Raw genomic sequence first — 18008 nt, 5'->3', positions numbered from 1 at the left:
ATTGTTATCATATGAGTGTAGATATGATTCATCTTTTTCTATGAATTTACATTTTTAAAAAATTTATAGGGCTGACTGTTCTTTTCTCTCTTTCAAGAAAGAGGAAGCTACTTAGGACAACTAGGGCCTTGCAAGAATATTTGTGAGTTCATGCTTCTCACTCTTCTTCATGCAAGTGTGTCTATTTTAGATTTCAGAGTCCCACCCTTGCTGTATCAGACCACTGACTTCAAAATAAATCCTGTGAGGGTATACATTCAGATCTCTTTATAGTTCTCTTATCTGTGGTGTAGACTCCTTGGAAGGAATTTGAGTATACATTTCTGTCTGCAAGAAATGTGGTGACAGTGACACGGGAGTTCTAAATCCACAGCCTGTCCAGAAGACATATTATATAGAGTGCATCTGGGGAGGTACCCAGATTGGATCTGGGATACAACCCTCTTCATATTTTCCTTGTCTTGAAATAGAAGGCTTCAACTGAAACCCTATAAACTGGAATCTTTTACTATGCAAACTTTGCAAAAGCAGAAATCAAACTGTAGCAGCTGTGATCAGTGATACAAACTGCTTGAGATAGATTAGCCATGAAAAATATACAATCTGATTTTTAAAAGGTGAGGTAGGAGTTCCCACTGTGGCTCAGTGGGTTAAGAACCTGACACAGTGTCCGTGAGGATATGGGTTTGACCCCCGACTTTGTTCAGTGGGTTAAGGATCTGGCATTGCCATGAGCTGTGGTGTAGGTTGCAGACACAGCTCAGATCCCACGTTGCTGAGATTGTGGCATAGGCCTGCAGCTGCAGCTCTGATTCAACCTCTAACTTGGAAACTTCCATATTCTGCAGGTGCAGCCTGAAAAAAATAAAAATAAAAAGGTGATTATATATGTTACTGGATTTCATTGTGGAAGTCACATGTTTCTGGCCCCACACTGAGAAATAAATGATGTTTTTCTCAAACTAAAAAAAACTGTAAACTTCTTGGGACAATAAAGTTTATATAAATTTAATAAAATTAATATAATTTAGTAATATTTAAATAGAGTTCCAAATAAGAAAAAAAATACTCATATCACATTTTCTATATGATTAAAATACAAATAAGGCAACAAATTGGAGTTCCCATAATGGCTCAGTGGTTAATGAACCCAACTAGCATTCATGAGGCTGCGGGTTTGATCCCTGGCTCACTCAGTGGGTTACGTAGCTGGTGTTGCTGTGAACTGTGGTGTAGGTCGCAGAAATAGCTCGGATCCTGCGTAGCTATGGCTGTGATGTCAGCCAGAGGATAAAGCTTCAATTCAACCCCTAGCCTGGGAACCTCCAAATAAAAAGACAAAAAGGCAAAAAAAAAAAAAAAAGATTCTTAATGATCATGTAACTAGAGACCATACTGTTGATGAATGCTGACAAAAGATGATTTCAATCTCCATGGTGTAAATATAATTTTCATATATTTATAATTATATAAATATAATTTTCTAAATATCTCGGTCTTTCACAAATTATTCTTTCTGGATTATATTAAAACTCACGGAAAACCATTCACATCTCTGATATAACTATTTATGCTTCAAAGCCTAAAAACACTCCTCCTGGTTACAACATACTTTCTGTAATTCATTATTATTCTTGAATTCCCTTCCATCAACTACATGTATTCTTTACTTCTAGCTCACCTGAAGATGCCTTCATTCGGGCCATCTATGTTATAATCATAATAACCCACTATTATAAACAAATTATTGAAATGAGTATGACTCAACAGACAAGGAAATATTTCCTCCCAAATATAAAGGGTCATTTTAAGAGCAGAAAGGATTTTTTTTACAGATAGACTATTAATATGAGTATAAGCCCAACAGTCAGAACCTCCCTAAGGAAAAAATACTCCTACAAAAGGGTGAATTTTCTCATTCTGTTCTGTCACTGTTCTAGAAGAATCTAGGTAAACATGTGGCAACAATTTCCAATATAACCCCAAGAAAGAGAAGACGGGTTTCTTAGATTAAATATATTGTCCTTTAAAATATGAAGATGCTATGCTTACTTGAACCTGGTGCTTTTTCCTGAGTCAGGAAGAACAAACAAGTTGAAGGTGCACAATGAGACACGAGACCACCATTTCTAGTAAATAAACTCTTTGGAAGGAACACCTGTCGAGCCGTGGTTATAAGCAAATAGAAGTATAACTATAAACACAAGTCAACGCACAGGGCAGTGGAAACAGGAGATCAAACCACAGGGATATCTGGCAGACCAGAGAGGCAGAGACCCAGCAGTGACCATCGAAGACAAGGTGTCTCACAAGACTGTAAGACCGTCTCTTCTACATAAACTTGACTCAACACTAGCATGTGTGTTCACATGGCTTATATTCCTAAAGAAATTAATATTCACACCACATGTTAGGATTATGTTAACTCCATAAGAAAAAGATCTTATTTGGTATGGACTTCCTTTTCAGTCAATCCAAACGATGAGGAAAGCTGAAACTTCTATTCATCTCCTGTCATCTGAAACCAACTTCTTGGTCCACAACTTCCTCATGGCATTTTTCACTTATGCCTTCCTTAGTGTATAAATCAAAGGGTTGATCAAAAGTGCTCAAAGTATGGAGCTCACAGACATAGCTTGGATCCCATGTTGCTGGGCTGTGGCGTAGGCCAGCAGCTAGAGCTCTGATTCAACTCCTAGTCTGGGAACCTCCATATGCCATGGGTGCGACCAACACAGCTCACAGCCAATGCTGGAACCTGAACCCATGGAGCAAGGCCAGGGATTGAACAGGCATCCTCATGGATACTAGTTGGGTTTATTAACAGCTAAGCCATGATGGGAACTCCTTCTTTTCCATTGTTAAAAAGCACATTTCTTTGACCTGGCTTCCTCCACAAACTACCTTCAGATCTCTTCGCCTTCCTTAAAAAATGAGAAAAAAAAAAAGAGAGAGAGAGAGAGAGAAATTGCATGCTACAAATTATTGTTTGCTATGATAAAGATAATGTTGGAGAACCAAACAGTCATGATTTCTGTCCTCAGTGAGTATTAGTTTAGAGAACTTTAAGATTCTGAGCAATGGAAATAAAATGCATGGCTTCTAGCACTTATGATAGCAACATTTTTCTATTTGAAATTATTCTATTCATTGATTATGTGAATCAGGATTTACAGGTGTCTGAGTTTTAGCCACAAGTGCTAATGTGCCCTCCATACACAGAACACCCACTCACATCTTTATGAAACTCCACTCCTTTAAGTATGATTATCACTGCTATTCATGGTTTCACTTATGATTTTTGAACAAGCTTCCTGAGACTACGCTGGGATTCTTTTTATTAGTTTAACCCTACCCAGAAGAGTGGCTCAAGTCTCTATTCTCTCTGTTTTCTTGGACGACCTTCCCCAATTTCCAAATAATTTAAACTCTCATTTACAAGTAAAGATTCCCAAATCTAGTTTTAGAGTCCTGACATCCATTTCAAACCATGAGAGAATCCCAAATGAGTATTTTCACACATATATCCTGTGGCTACCCGAATTTCAACCTGTCCTCATTGTCTTACTATTCATTCTCAGCTCCTCAACCATAGATACCATTACTCAGACATTTGAATCAACTTTTGTTATAATCACTTGTGAATCCTTGTTTCCACTTAGGAGCATATAAAATAATGTGTGGCAAGAGGATAAACCATGAAATGAAACAATCATGAATATCATTCTCAGGATTGAACGTCCCAAATACATAACCTTGCAAGCTGCTTGACTTCTGTGCATTTCAGTTTTCTCTCACATGAAATATCCCACTGTTCATTATTATCTGGTGGAATATTTATGGGAAACACAAAATGTAACTTATGTACAGTGACAAACATAGAGGCTGTTGCTAAATATATGGTAAGTAAAATTATTTCAATGAAACACCTTCATCAATAAGTGTACATTTACTAACAAAAGTTAGAAAAACAGTTGGATATCCATTTGAAAAAAATATGAGATATCAATTCAGTTTGCAAAAAGAGGTTTATAGTTAATCAAGGTACTACTTGCTCTAAGTCTGTAGATCCACGTTTGGGGATGTGTGAAGCTCACAGCAGAGAAATTAATTCCAAAGCACTGCCTCACACTCCCTGGATTATACTTGCAAATAAATTACAAGGGCTATAAAATTTGTCTTCTTGGTGAAGGCAAGATGGCGGAATATTAGGGGGACATGCTCACGCTCCTCCACAAACACAACCAAAAAAACACATCTACAGGTTAAATGACTCACAGAGAACAGGAATCACTGGCAGAAAAACCTAAACTCCAATAATGGCAAGAATCTCATGATGTTACTGGGTAAAACAAGAAAAAAGAGTGAGCGAAGGGAATCATGGGTGGACGGGCACTCCAGAAAGGCAACTGTGGAGGAGAAAGCGATCCCACACCCTGAAAAGTCACCTACTGGATGGAAAGATCAACCAAATCAGAGGGATCTCTAGATGCAGGGAAGAGCACAGCAGTAAGTCTGAGATCTGAAGAGCAGAGTGAGAACCGAACAGATCATCTACTACTGGCACAGTCACCAAAAACTGAGACACTTGGGTGGGGGCTGGGCACCCAGACCTTGGCTCCGGAGGTGAGTCTCCAGGAGCAGGCTGGGGTGGATGGCATGGAGACTGCTTGTACTAGGAACCAGAGAGTCTGGTTGGCAGGGTAGAGACTGACTGGGGAGACCAGGAATTGGTCTGTCATGTTGGTGGGGCAGAGACTGCCTGGGAGACTACAAAGCAGAGTATCATGGGTAGAGGGAGCAATACGCCACTGTCATCACAACATTGTGGTACTGATATCAAAACAGACAGACAGACCAATGGAATAGAATAGAGAACCCACACATACACCCTGACACCTATGGTCAATTCGTCTTTGACAAAGGAGGCAAGAGCATAACACGGGACAAAGAAAGTCTACTCAGCAAGCATTGCTGCAAAACCGGGGCAGCTGTATGCAAAGCAGTGAAAGTAGAACACACCCTCCGACCATACACCAAAATAAACTCAAAATGGTGGAAAGACTTAAATAGAAGACAAGACACCATCAAACTCCTGGAAGAGAACACAGGCAAAACACTCTCTGACATCAACCTCATGAACATGTTCTCAGGTCAGTCTCCCAAGGCAACAGAAAGAAGAGCCAAAAGAAACCAGTGGGACCTAATCAAACTGACAAGCTTTTGTGCAGCAAAGGAAACAAATACAAAAACACAATGACACCTTACAGAATGGGAGAAAAGAGTTGCAAACGATGCAACGGACAAGGGCTTCACCTCTAGGATACACAAGCAGCTTATACAACGCAACAGCAAAAAAGCCAACCACCCAATGGAGAAATGGGCAAAAGACCTGAATAGACTGTTCTCCAAGGAAGATATACAGGTGGCCAACAAGCACATGAAACAATGCTCAACACCCCTGAGTATAAGAGAAATGCAAATCAAAACTACCATGAGATACCACCTCACACCAGTCAGAAGGGCCATCATTCATAGGTCCACTAATAACAAGGGCTGGAAGGCCTGTGGGGAAAAGGGAGCCCTCCCGCACTGTTGGTGGGAATGTAAGCTGGTACAGCTACTGTGGAGAACAGTTTGGAGAACCTTAGAAATCTATACCTAGAACTACCATATGACCCAGCAGTCCCACTCTTGGGCATATATTCTGACAAAAGTTTCCTTGAAAAAGACACATGCACCCGCATGTTCACTGAAGCACTATTCACACTAGCCAAGACATGGAAACAACCCAAATGTCCACTGACAGACGACTGGGCTAGGAAGATGACGTGTGTATATATGTGCACAATGGAATACTATTCAGCCATAAAAAAGAATGACATAATGCCATTTGCAGCAACATGGATGGAAATAGAGACTCTCATACTGAGTAAAATAAGTCAGAAAGAGAAAGACAAATACCCTATGATATAACTTATAACAGGAATCTAATATACAGCACAAAAGAAACTTTCCACAGGGAAGATAATCATGGACTTGGAGAAAAGACTTGTGTCTGCCCAGGAGGAGAGGGAGGGAGTGGGACGGATCAGGATCATGGGGTTAACAGATGCAACATATTGCTCTTGGAAAGGATCTACAATGAGATCCTGCTGTGTAGCATTGAGAACTATGTCTAGATACTTATATTGCAATAGAAGAAAGGGAGGAAAAAAGTATACATGTAAGTAAAACTTGGTCCCCATGGTGTACAGTGGGAAAAAATTAAAAATTAAAAAAATAAAAATGACTTTATTATATATGGATATTAATTAAAACTGGCAAGGAAAGAAAACTTCAGAGAACTATCCTCTCTAGGATAGCAGTATCTTACATCATCATGTCTTAAAATATTCCACGTCGAATGCAGAGAACATTTTTTCTTCAGAAATCTGTGAGAGGGCTGTGTTGACTTAAAAAAAATGCACAATGTGAAAGCTGAGAATTTAGTTTTATTTGGGGCAAAATTAGGACCTAAGCCCAGGAGACATCATCTTAGGTAGCCCAAAGAACACCCTCTGAGCAGGTGAGGCAGGGGGAAGCTAGGATATATGAGTTTTTGCAACAAAGGGAAGGTAGTAGGAAGAAGAGACTAACATGTCACCAGAGTTACAGAAGAAGATTTACAGAAAACCTATTTCTATGGGAAGATGTAAAGGTCTGGGCTTACTGGACTCATTCCTTCAATAGGTACCTCTGTTGTGGGCCAGTATTCTTTGTTTCTTTCCTGAGTTCCCTCAGGGCTCACCAGCCCACCCTTGGGAGTGACTGCATTGACTGATGACATATTTTATTTTGTCCACTTATTACAACCTAGGAGCTCTGAAATCCTTCCCCAAAGAGAAAAGGGGAAATACCAACATATGTGTTAAAGGTGCATGCAGCCATGCACACATTTTATGAAGTTTGCCTCTGGTGTCATGAATGTTACTACTAGTCATGAAGAGCAGACACTACCATGAAGGGCTTTAGTGTTTTTTTTTTTTTTTTTTTTTTTAAGAGAAATGAAGAGATGCAAGAAGTGGGCTCATAAAATCTCCTAACAATATCTATCTGAAGACCTGCTCTTCCACTTTTCCCAGAGCACAGCGTGCCTCACTCCTGGTCTTTACCCTGACCTCTGCTCAGGGTTGCTGTGGGTCTGCAGCTGAACTGGTTCATGGTTTAATCCGTGTAGAGGCAGATGGCAAGTGCTAAACTCCAGTTCACAGCTGCTGTCAAAATGGATGAGTGGAACTGGAAATTCACAGTGCCTTCCAACAAGTAAGTGACATATTATTCCAATCTTTGTACTCAGAGGGGCATCATTACAAAATAATCCACCATCACTTGCTAACATATTTCCATGCATCTTGTAATTATACTTCCCTCATACTCTGAGAAAGAAACGGGGGAAAATGAACAATGTAACTTTTTTAAAAATAAGATTTACCATTAATATAAGAAATTAACAGAATGAAACATGACCATGAGGGTGGGAATGATCTTTAGAAATCAACAAATATTTATGAATATAAGGTATGTGAAACTCATGTATTGTTGTTTGGGGACAGAAGACTTTAATCCATCAATTGTAGAATATTTTCTGGAGATGGCAGAATACAGAAATGCTTACAAATGGTTTATATATAAGATAGCTTAGCAAAAATAAGTTTTGTTAGGAACTCTGGGTACTGAAATGTTAGAAGAGATTATTCATGGTTCAAAATTAGAGTCAAGTTTAATGGAGGTATTGACCTTTACACAGCTTCTGGAGAATGCCTGGTTTTCTAGCTTCAAGTAACATCTTTGAAAGGAATATTGTCTATCACAGTGTAAATGCATTGCCCTTTCTATTCTTTCAAATGATATCATAGGATTTTGATCTGCTCTTGGCTCATGTCAAAATTTTGATAAAAAACTACTTCTTAGAGAAGGATCAGAGGAAACACAACAATGAATAGTCTTAAGTCTACAAACAATAACTGGCCTTACATTTGGAAGAGGAGTTCCTGAAAATTCTTTGAGTAAGATCCTCCCTTTTCATCAGTATTTTTGCCACATGCTGGGTTTCTTCACTTGTGAGCTTATCTACTATTGTCCCTTCAAAGTTCCTGCTCTCTGATAAGATTCTGAATAAGGAATAAATACTAATTTAATGGTATATAGGGGAATCACATGTGGGAATTATTAGTAGCGTGTGTTGAGTTTCATTGTGATCTTTTGATTCTCATATCAAGTTGTTTTCTTGGACACCTCTGGGCCAGATACTCAGGAATCATGAGATTTAGGAGAAGGAGGAACTCAAGGAGGGCACTTTTTTGTTTTGTTTTGTTTTTGTTGTTGTTTGGCTTTTAAAGGAATAAAATATGCAGGGACAATCTGTTCACCTTTCTGCAAAGAATGGCAAATTCTGCAGAATAATAGAGTGTAGGTTCTCCCCCAAAGATTTTTGTAACTGACTTGGGGAGGGGTGCATCATTTCAGAGAGAATCCTTACAGAAAATGCTTCTCACTGTGGTCTCCACAGAAGCATAGACTTGTAAGCATGGAAGGATCCACTGAACACTTTATATTCCACCCTTGAATATTCTCCACCTTTGCCTGATTTTCTTTCAGCTCTTCTCTGTTCTTGCCACACCAAAAATAGTCTGTTTAATCTGTTTAACAATCTTGGCCATTCTAAACTTGGCTAATCTTGTTTGAAGAGTTGAGGTTAAGACCGTAATATTTAGAAGATGTGCCTTGCAGGACATTTGATCCTGTCCAAAAAGTCATAAAGACTTTTGGTTCATGCTAAAAAGGTCCTTGACATTTGAACCCAATGTCTCACTGGACATTTTAGGTAGGACTGAATGCCCACAATCCCAAGATGTGCTATTTTGCTGATGCTGTTTTGCCTCCAAACTAGTGTAATGTGTGTATGTGTCAGATTCTTTTGAAAATATGAGGAAAATGTCAACCATCTTTGGGAAACATAAACTTGGACATGTAGTCATATACATACTGCAAATAAATTTTTTTCTTTATCTTTTTAGGGCCACACCCATGGCATACAGATGTTCCCAGGCTAGGGGCTGAATCAGAGCTGTAGCTTCTGGCCTACACCAGAACCCCAGCAATGCGGGATCCAAGATGCATCTGTGACCTACTCCACAGCTCACAGCAATGCCAGATCCTTAACCCACTGAGCAAGGCCAGGGTCTTGTGTCCTTATGGATGCTAGTCAAGTTTCTTAACTGCTGAGCCATGATGGGAACTCCAAAAGATGTTAATCAATATCGGGAAGATATGAAAAATGCAAAGCTTCTGATAGCATGTTCTAAGGGCCAAAAATTTATGTAAGAAATCTAAATGCTTCAGGTGGTCATTTGTGTAGGTATCCAGGTCCCAATTTCTTACGTTCTATTTGAAATTCACCTTTTATTTTTATTTTATTTTATTGTCTTTTTGTGTTTGCCAGGGCTGCACCTGTGGCATATGGAGGTTCCCAGGGTAGGTGTCTAATCAGAGCTGTAGCCGCTGGCCTATGCCAGAATCACAGCAACATGGGATGTGAGCCACATCTGAGACTTACAGCACAGCTCATGGCAACACCGAATCCTTAACCCATTGAGTAGGCCAGGGATTGAACCCACAACCTCATGGTTATTAGTCATATTTACTAACCACTGAGCAATGATGGGGACTCTGGAAATTCATATTCTTTTGGACGACTTGTACCTGTGTCACTACTTGTTCAAAATTGATCTCAGTGTTGCTGTTTTTGGCTAAGTAGACAGCATGTTTTTCTGTCTACCATAATGATAGATAGAAGACCCTACAAATTTGATACAAGACTCTATAAACTTGATCTTACTATATTTTAAGATCAGAATAGTATGACAATGATCACATAAATATGATCATATCCTAAAGATAGCAGGGAATGTTCAATTTCAGTTCAATTAACACCTACATTATACTAGGCAGTTAGATTGGGATTGTGGAGAAAAATATTCTGAGAATATGTAGCCTGTTGATATTCTTTTCTAAGAATGAAAAGTAGAATAAGCACATGAATTCTTGTGCTGCAAGCAGTAATAATTCTTATATTGTAAGAAAAGCTATAGTGAAAGTCTTCAGAGAGCAGGAGAATGCATTTCCCTTCTCACAGGCAATCACAGGAGGCCAGCTGGACTGTTTTGTCCTAAAGTTCAAGGAAAACAGAAGCATCTAAAATAGTCCCAGGATAGAAGGAGAGGGCAGGATAAATTTGAAAATGCTACACTTACTTCTCTTTAATTCTTGGCTTCTACATTAGTTTTATTATGGAGATCATGTCATTATTTTTACTAATCTTTTTGTGTGGCCCAAAAAAGAAAAAGCAAAAGAAAGAAGAAATTACACAATAGAGCCCAATATGCATTCATAAAGTTAGCAAAATTAACGAGAGTTACATCTAAGTCAGGGGGATTATTTGAAGACTGTTATGAAGAATATCGTATTCATAAGCTTATTGAGACTCATAACAACCTATGCAGTGGTCATGAAAAATTGAGGAACAAAGAGTTAGAGAAAATTGTTAAGAAACCACAGTTAGAATGTTTCCAATGTTTAATACTCTTTTTTCTAAAATATTTCATCATATTAGATATCACATCATAAGTGAATATCTTTAATTTTTTGCAGGTAAATCATTTCACATTCAACCTTTCCCTTCATTCATGAAATCATGTGGCTGAACAATAATGTGACTGAGTTCATTCTGCTTGGGTTGGCACAGGATCCTGTTAGGAAGAAAATAGTGTTTGTCACTTTCTTTATTTTCTACCTGGCGACATTGATAGGTAACCTGCTCATTATTGCTACCGTCAAGACCAGCCGGACACTTGGGAGTCCAATGTACTTCTTCCTTTTCCACTTATCCTTATCTGATACCTGCTTCACTACTTCCATAGCTCCTAGAATGATTGTGGATGCCCTTTTGAAGAATGCCACTATCTCTTTTAATGAGTGCATAGTGCAAGTCTTTTCATTCCATTTCTTTGGCTGCCTGGAGATCTTCATCCTTATCCTCATGGCTGTTGACCGCTATGTGGCCATCTGTAAACCTCTGCGCTACACAACAATCATGAGTCATGGAGTCTGTGGGGTGTTGGTTGCTGTGGCCTGGGTGGGATCCTGTGTGCATTCTTTAACTCAGATTTTTCTAGCTTTGAGTTTACCATTCTGTGGTCCTAATGTGATGGATCATTATATATGTGACTTGCAGCCTTTGCTGAAACTTGCCTGTGCAGACACCTATGTGACCAACCTACTCTTGGTGTCCAACAGTGGAGCCATCTGTACAGTGAGTTTTGTCATGCTGATGGTCTCCTATGTCTTCATCTTGTATTCTCTGAGAAACCACAGTGCAGAGGGGAGGAAAAAAGCCCTCTCCACCTGCATCTCCCACATCACCGTGGTCATCTTGTTCTTTGGTCCTTGCATATTTATATACACACGCCCTGCAACCACCTTCTCTATGGATAAGATGATAACTGTCTTTTATACAATTGGAACCCCTCTGCTCAACCCTCTGATTTATACGCTGAGGAATGCAGAAGTGAAAAATGCCATGAGGATGCTATGGAGAAAGAAGTTGATCTCAGATGACAAAAGATGAATGGAAGTTTCAATATTTTCTTCATAGCTTAGATTGACTGAGAATCAGTCCCTCAAGAATATTATATCTTACTGTGGTATTCATTTAATCCTATCATGGGGCATGGATATTTGGTTCCTTTAGAAAAGGGAGCACTATAAACACAACAATCTTTAGTGTTCCATCAGCTTTACGTAGAGGAAGAGATGGAGTCAGGTACAAAGAGGTAAGTAAAGTTCACTGCTTTAGATGCTTTTCACTACTGTGTCTCTGTCTCTCTTACCTACCTAGTGTCACTTTGGTTTCATCTAGCATCTTCCATTTTTCATGATGATTTCTGGTGTTGTCTGCTTCTTGATACTGGTCTATAAGCTTATATTCATATATTAGCAGGTTTTACCTCTTTCAACTATTTCCTTTATCAAACACTGTGGTCTCATGTCTACTCATGGACCTTTAATGTAGTAAGCAGTTCTTTCTGGTCAAGAGAAAGTGTCCAATTCAAAGAACTATAGAAACTTCATGTTATAAGAGACAATATTTAATACAGTTATCTCTTTAGATAACTTCTTGAGCTTTACTTCAAATTGTCACCTTGTGTTACCCAGTCCTTCCAGAACAGTGATAAAACACTGAGAAAATGCACACTTCTGAGGTAGGTCTTTGAACTTAAAAGGTTTGACATTTGGATTTGTAGTTAAGATAGAATTCTTTTTATAAAATCCAATTCATCACCCTAATTAGGTTCTTTTTATTTTAGTGACTGGTATTAAGGTTTCTTGCACCAGGCCAGTTATAGTAATATGTTTATAATGGGTTAATATGTTTGTAGCATAGATAAACCAAATTAAGGAAGACATATTTATATGAGCTAGATGTAGAGAGGACAAACAGGTGATGTTAGTGAATTTTAAAATGTCAACAGGATAAAACAATTAATGAGACAACACAAGGGATGATTTTTAAATTTTGAAACAGAAACATTTCCATAAATTATGAATTGACACTCTGTAAAAGGTAAAACTGTGAAAAGAGTAAAAAAGAAATCAGTGGTTGTTGGGGATTTAAGCAGATTGAGTAAAGGGATGAATCAGTTGTGTGTGGGACATTTTAAAGGAGGGAAAATCATTCTGTTTGACACTCTAAAGGTAGATACATGATATAACACACACTGTAAAACCCATAAAACTCTACAACACAGAGTAACCCAAACCCAATTGTAAACTACAAATTTTACTAAAAATGAATATTGATTTGTCATTCATAACAAATGTATTATATTCATGATAAGTTTTTGGTAAACAGTATATTGGTGATGGGAAATCCCTGTATATATTTTTTGGTAACTTTTCTGTAAGTCTACAATTATTCTTTTAAAATAGTCTATTAAAAAGTTAGAATAATGAGAAATCTCAATTTTTCATTACCATGTTCAAAAATAGTTTATTTGAATTTTTATATGAATTCACTATGTATGTAAGTACATCTTTTATTAAGCCATACATACATATCCCCAAATATTCTATAGTTTACCCTTGTATGCTATACAACTACTATTCATGAATATTTCCTGTGTGCAAATAGGTTTTTAAAATCTTGAGCATTATTATAATGTTGTAACCATTAATTTGAATGTTGCAACATGAAAATTGACATGAAAAAGTTTTCATTTCATTCTACATGATAGCCTTCAATACTTTTATTAAATTGAATTAATTAAGTTGTCTATATAGGGCTGCACCCTAAATTGGAAATTTAGGCATATAGAAATTCCCAGGCTAGTGGCCAAATTGGAGCTATAGTTGCCAGACTATGCCACAGTAATCCCAGATCTTTTTGGTTTTTTTTTTTTTTGTCTTTTTGCCATTTTCTTGGGCTTCTCCAAGGGCATATGGAGGTTCCCAGACCAGGGGTCAAATCTGAGCTGTAGCCACTGGCCTACACCACAGCCACAGCAATGTGGGATTCAAGCCGCATCTGCAGCCTACACCGCAGCTCACTGCAACACTGGATTCTTAACCCACTGAGTGAGGCCAGGGATTGAATTTGCATCCTTGTAGTCAGGTTTGTTACTACTAAGCCACAACAAGGACTCTGAGTCTTCAATTTTTGATATATACATATCTAAAAAGTGCTTGTATCTTCATTCCTTGTTTCTTTTCTTTCTCCCCCCTGCCTTTGGCCATGCCTGAGGCAAGGGAAGTTCCATAAGCCACTGCAGTGACAATGCTGGATCCTTAACCCACTGCACCACCAGGGAATGCCCACTTTCTTTTTTAATATACTAATTTCATGGATCATTTAATGTTAATAATCATAAAAGAGGACACAATTTTTGTTAGTTGTTTAACTCTCTAATAAAAGAAAAAGAAGTTTGGATTTTACTCTCATTCTATCTTGTGTAGATTTACCTTAGGTTCTAAAAGGATGTAAATGTCAAACATACCTTTTCAAAGTTTCAGGTAGGATTTTCTGTGCTAAAAATGGATGAGAGAGTTAAGGTCAAAGATTAATTTTAAATGTACTAGAAAAAATATGCAAAACAGAATTGACTTGAAATATTCTACCATATTCATTTTGCCATGCCTTATTCTAGGAACTGAAAATGTGGTAGTGAAGTCAGAAAAAATATCCATGGTCACATGGAGATTCCTATACCAGGGGGTAAAACTGGACAAATACTGATCATACCAGGGGTTTGAAAAGGGCCAGGATCTACCATAGAGTAAAATAATTGACGAGTGTGATGTTGGCAACCCTGAGGGAATAGATGTGTACTATGCAGGACAGGATGGTCAAGAAGGGCCCATAAGACTTTATAATTAAGACCAAAATTAGGAGTCTTAATATTTTGCCCCCCAGGGGATAGTTGACAAAGGCTAGATACACTCTTGAGTGTCCCAGATACACTACTGGTTGTGTGCAGTGGGCACTGCTATTGGCATCTGGTGAGTAGAGGTCACAGATACTGTTGAACAGCTGAAATGCACAAGACAGGTCATCACTACCAAGGACTGTCTCTCTGACTCAAAATTTTAGCAGTCCTGTGGTTGAGGAACCCTGACCAGTATGAATGATTCTTGAATAGATCAACAGAAACAGAGTCCTAGGCACATGGAGAAGCAAGTGCAAACAGACTATGCTGATCTTATGGGGAGGAAAATCAGAGAGTTCAGTGACCAGAGAGAAATAAGAGTGAAACATTGAAAATGAGACCAGAAATATGATAGAGACCCTAAGTATGAAGGGCTTATGGGATTTTTCTGGAGAGAAATGAGAAGGCATTGGAGGTACTGTGACATGATCCAAATTATGGTTTAAAGGATTACTCTGCCTCACTGACCACAAAGAGTGAAAAGGGGATATTCATTTTGAGAACACCATAACAAACTAGGAAAGAGCTTATGGTAATTTGGTCCAGGTTGGTAGCAGTGTGTATGATGAGTAAAATCTGCTCATGGATACAAGTTTTCACCATTGATGGGAATATAAAGTGATACCTTCACATATGATAAACTTCTGACTTTATTTAACATGAAACATACACTTCCACATACATCCAATAATTCCATCCTTAACTACTTCTCTAGGTGATAAAACCTGTTCACAAAACTTGTGATGTAATGCTCATAGTTAGTTTGGACTTAATAGCCAAGAAGTTGAAGTCAGTCAAGTGCACTTAAACAAAGAGAAGGACAAACTAGTTTATAAATGCAATGAAATATTCCTCAGCAATAAAAAAGGAATGGAGAACTAATATACACACAAAATTTTTTTTCTAGGTGAAAGAAGTCTTAAAGAGTACTTTTTTTTTTATTTTTAGGGGCACACCTGTGTTATATGGAGGTTCCCAAGCTAGGGGTCCAATCGGAGCTGTAGTTCCTGGCCTACACCACAGCAGCAGCAATGCAGGATCTATGTTGTGTCTGTGACCTATACCACAATTCATGGTGACCCTGGAGCCTTAACTCACTAAGCAAGGCCAGGGATTGACCCTTCATCTTCATGGATACTAGTCAAGTTCATTAACTGCTGAGCCATGATGGGAACTCCAAAGAGTCCTTTTTGGGGAGTTCCTGTTCTGGTTCAGTGAGCTAAGAACCCAAGATCGTGTCTCTGGTAAGCAGGTCCTATCCATGGCCTTGCTCAGTAGTTAAGGGTCTGGGGTTGCCACAAGCTGTGACAGAGGTTGCAGATGAGGCTCAGATCCCTTGTTTCTGTGGCTGTGCTGTACACAGGCAGCTGTAGCTCTGAGTTGACCCCTCACCTGGGAACTTCCATAGACTGCAGGGGGGGGGAGCTGTAAGAAGAAAAATAAATAAATAAATAAATTTTAGAAAGAGTACATTTTTATGTTTTCATTTTTATCAAGGTCTGCAAAACTCAAAAGTGATGGAAAAATGAAAGAAAAGAGCAATTCCATATATGGAGGGAGGGAGTGGATTTATCTAGGAGTCAGTATGAGGGAAATGTGTGTGATCATGGAAATGTCTATATCTTGATAGTAAGAGGTTTGGTTTTATGTCTTTGTAAACTTTGTTATGTGTTTGAAAATTGTCATAATAAACTGTTGTGAAAAGCACATTTTCTTCAGCATCCTATCATTGTTTTATTTCTGAGAGAAAAAGTGTCTCTGTGTGCTTTCGTACACGTTTGGGGAATGTATCTTTTTGGAGACTCGTTTTCTATACTTTTTTGATCATAACATCATAGTATACCGATTTTCCAAAATTACTACAAACTCTCCATGGAACATTGACAGATACAGAGCATTTCACTTTATGGATCATGGGACATTTGATCCATTCCTTTACTGTTTGAATCATACCATGTCCTAATTTTCACTTGAGCAAACATTCTTGTGACAAGGGATTCTTTTCCACATTTATGATGAACTAGATGGCAACTCTCCACTTAATCGTTTATATTCCACAGAGCCTGAGACTCACTGCATATTAACAGTGATTCTTTTCAGTCTCTGCATGAGACTCAATAACTCTCTGGTGTGTTACACTGAATGACCAAGGAACACATTGCCCTTTTATTGAGACTGAAAATGCCAACAAAGAAAAGCCCAGGACTGGATAGCTTCACAGGTGAATTCTACCAAACAGGTAAAGCCAAATCAATACAAATAGAGGATACACCTTCTAAAAATAGAGGAAACAGCTTCAAGTTCTCTTTATGGGGGCCAGTATCACCCTACTTTCCAAGGCATATAGAGGCATCATAACGGAAGAAAATTATAGTCATATATCCCTGAAGAAAATAGGTGCAAAACTCTAAACAATCTATTAGCAAGCTGAAATATTCAGCATGATAAAAGTATCAAACAACCAACTCCAAGTAAGGTGTTCCGATTGTGGCTCACTGGTAATGAACCTGACTAGTATTCATGAGAACACAGGTGGTTTGACCCCTGGCCTTGCTGAGTGGGTTAAGGATCTGGCATTGCCATGAGCTGTGGTGAGTATCTGTTTGCCAATGTGGCTCAGATCTGGCATTGCTGTGTCTCTGGAGTAGGGTGGCGGCTGCAGCTCTGATTCAAAACCTAGCCTGGGAACTTCCATATGCCACAGGTATAGACATCAACATAAATAAAATAAAATAAAATAAAATAATTACTCCAAGTGGGAATAATTCCTGGAATGCAAGATTGGCTCATCATTTGGTTCATCAAAGGCAAATCAGATAAAGTGATGCACTACATTAACAGAATGGAGCTTAAAAACCTCATTGTCTTCTAGGCAGATGCAGAAAAATCATTGGACCGAATTTAACCCTGATTTTTATGATTAAAAGTCTCAACAAATTTGGACTGGAGAGAAATTTCTTCACTATAGTGAAGGCCATATATAAAACCCCACAACCAACTTCATACTCAATGGTGAAAAAGTGAAAGCTTTCCTTCTAAGATCAAGAATAAGGCAAGGATACCCTCTTTTATGACTTATATTATAACATACTTTTAAAAGCTCAACCTAGAAGTATTAGGTAAGAAGTAAAGATTTTCAAACCACAGAAGTGAAATTCTCTCTTTCTTATGTACAAAATACAAAATGCTCTACAAGAAACAACTTTCAGAGTTAATAAATGAATACAATAAAGTTGCAAATTACAGAATCAACATTAAAAATCATTTTGATAGGCACTAACAATAACTTTTCTGAAAATGAAATTAAGGAAGTACCCATTACAATAGTATAAAAATAATACTTACAAATAATTCTGTCAAATGAAGCAAAACATTATTACACTGGACTCTACAAATCATTAAAAGGAAACAAATTAAAGAAGACAAAATCAAAGAAGACACCTTGTGTTCATAGACTGAAAGATGAATATTGTTAAAAAGTCCATA

At 38.1% G+C, this 18008-nt stretch overlaps 2 protein-coding genes across 2 annotated transcripts in view; one reads left to right on the top strand and one right to left on the bottom strand.

Moving 5' to 3' along the window:
* The window catches only part of LOC110259269 (olfactory receptor 4C46-like), a 949087-nt gene that overhangs the window by 523118 nt on the left and 407961 nt on the right, over positions 1-18008 (bottom strand). The gene's annotated exons all lie outside the window — the stretch shown is intronic.
* LOC146405234 (olfactory receptor 4C16-like) lies at positions 10736-11668 on the top strand. Its single transcript, XM_085015216.1, has one exon. The coding sequence runs from the start codon at positions 10736-10738 to the stop codon at positions 11666-11668; it is 933 nt and encodes a 310-aa protein (XP_084871342.1).

Source organism: Sus scrofa, chromosome 2 (genome assembly GCF_054392235.1).
Source record: "Sus scrofa isolate SSC_HxYL_T2T_F1_AM1 chromosome 2, Sscrofa_HxYL_maternal_Yorkshire_Landrace_v2.0, whole genome shotgun sequence".
Lineage (NCBI taxonomy): Eukaryota > Metazoa > Chordata > Mammalia > Artiodactyla > Suidae > Sus > Sus scrofa.
Note: the sequence above shows the minus strand (reverse complement) of the source record. Positions and strands in the feature narration are given on the sequence as shown.

Bases quoted from the DNA above. Each gene is read 5' to 3' on its own strand.
- LOC146405234 (XM_085015216.1), top strand. From the start codon at position 10,736: ATGTGGCTGAACAATAATGTGACTGAGTTCATTCTGCTTGGGTTGGCA.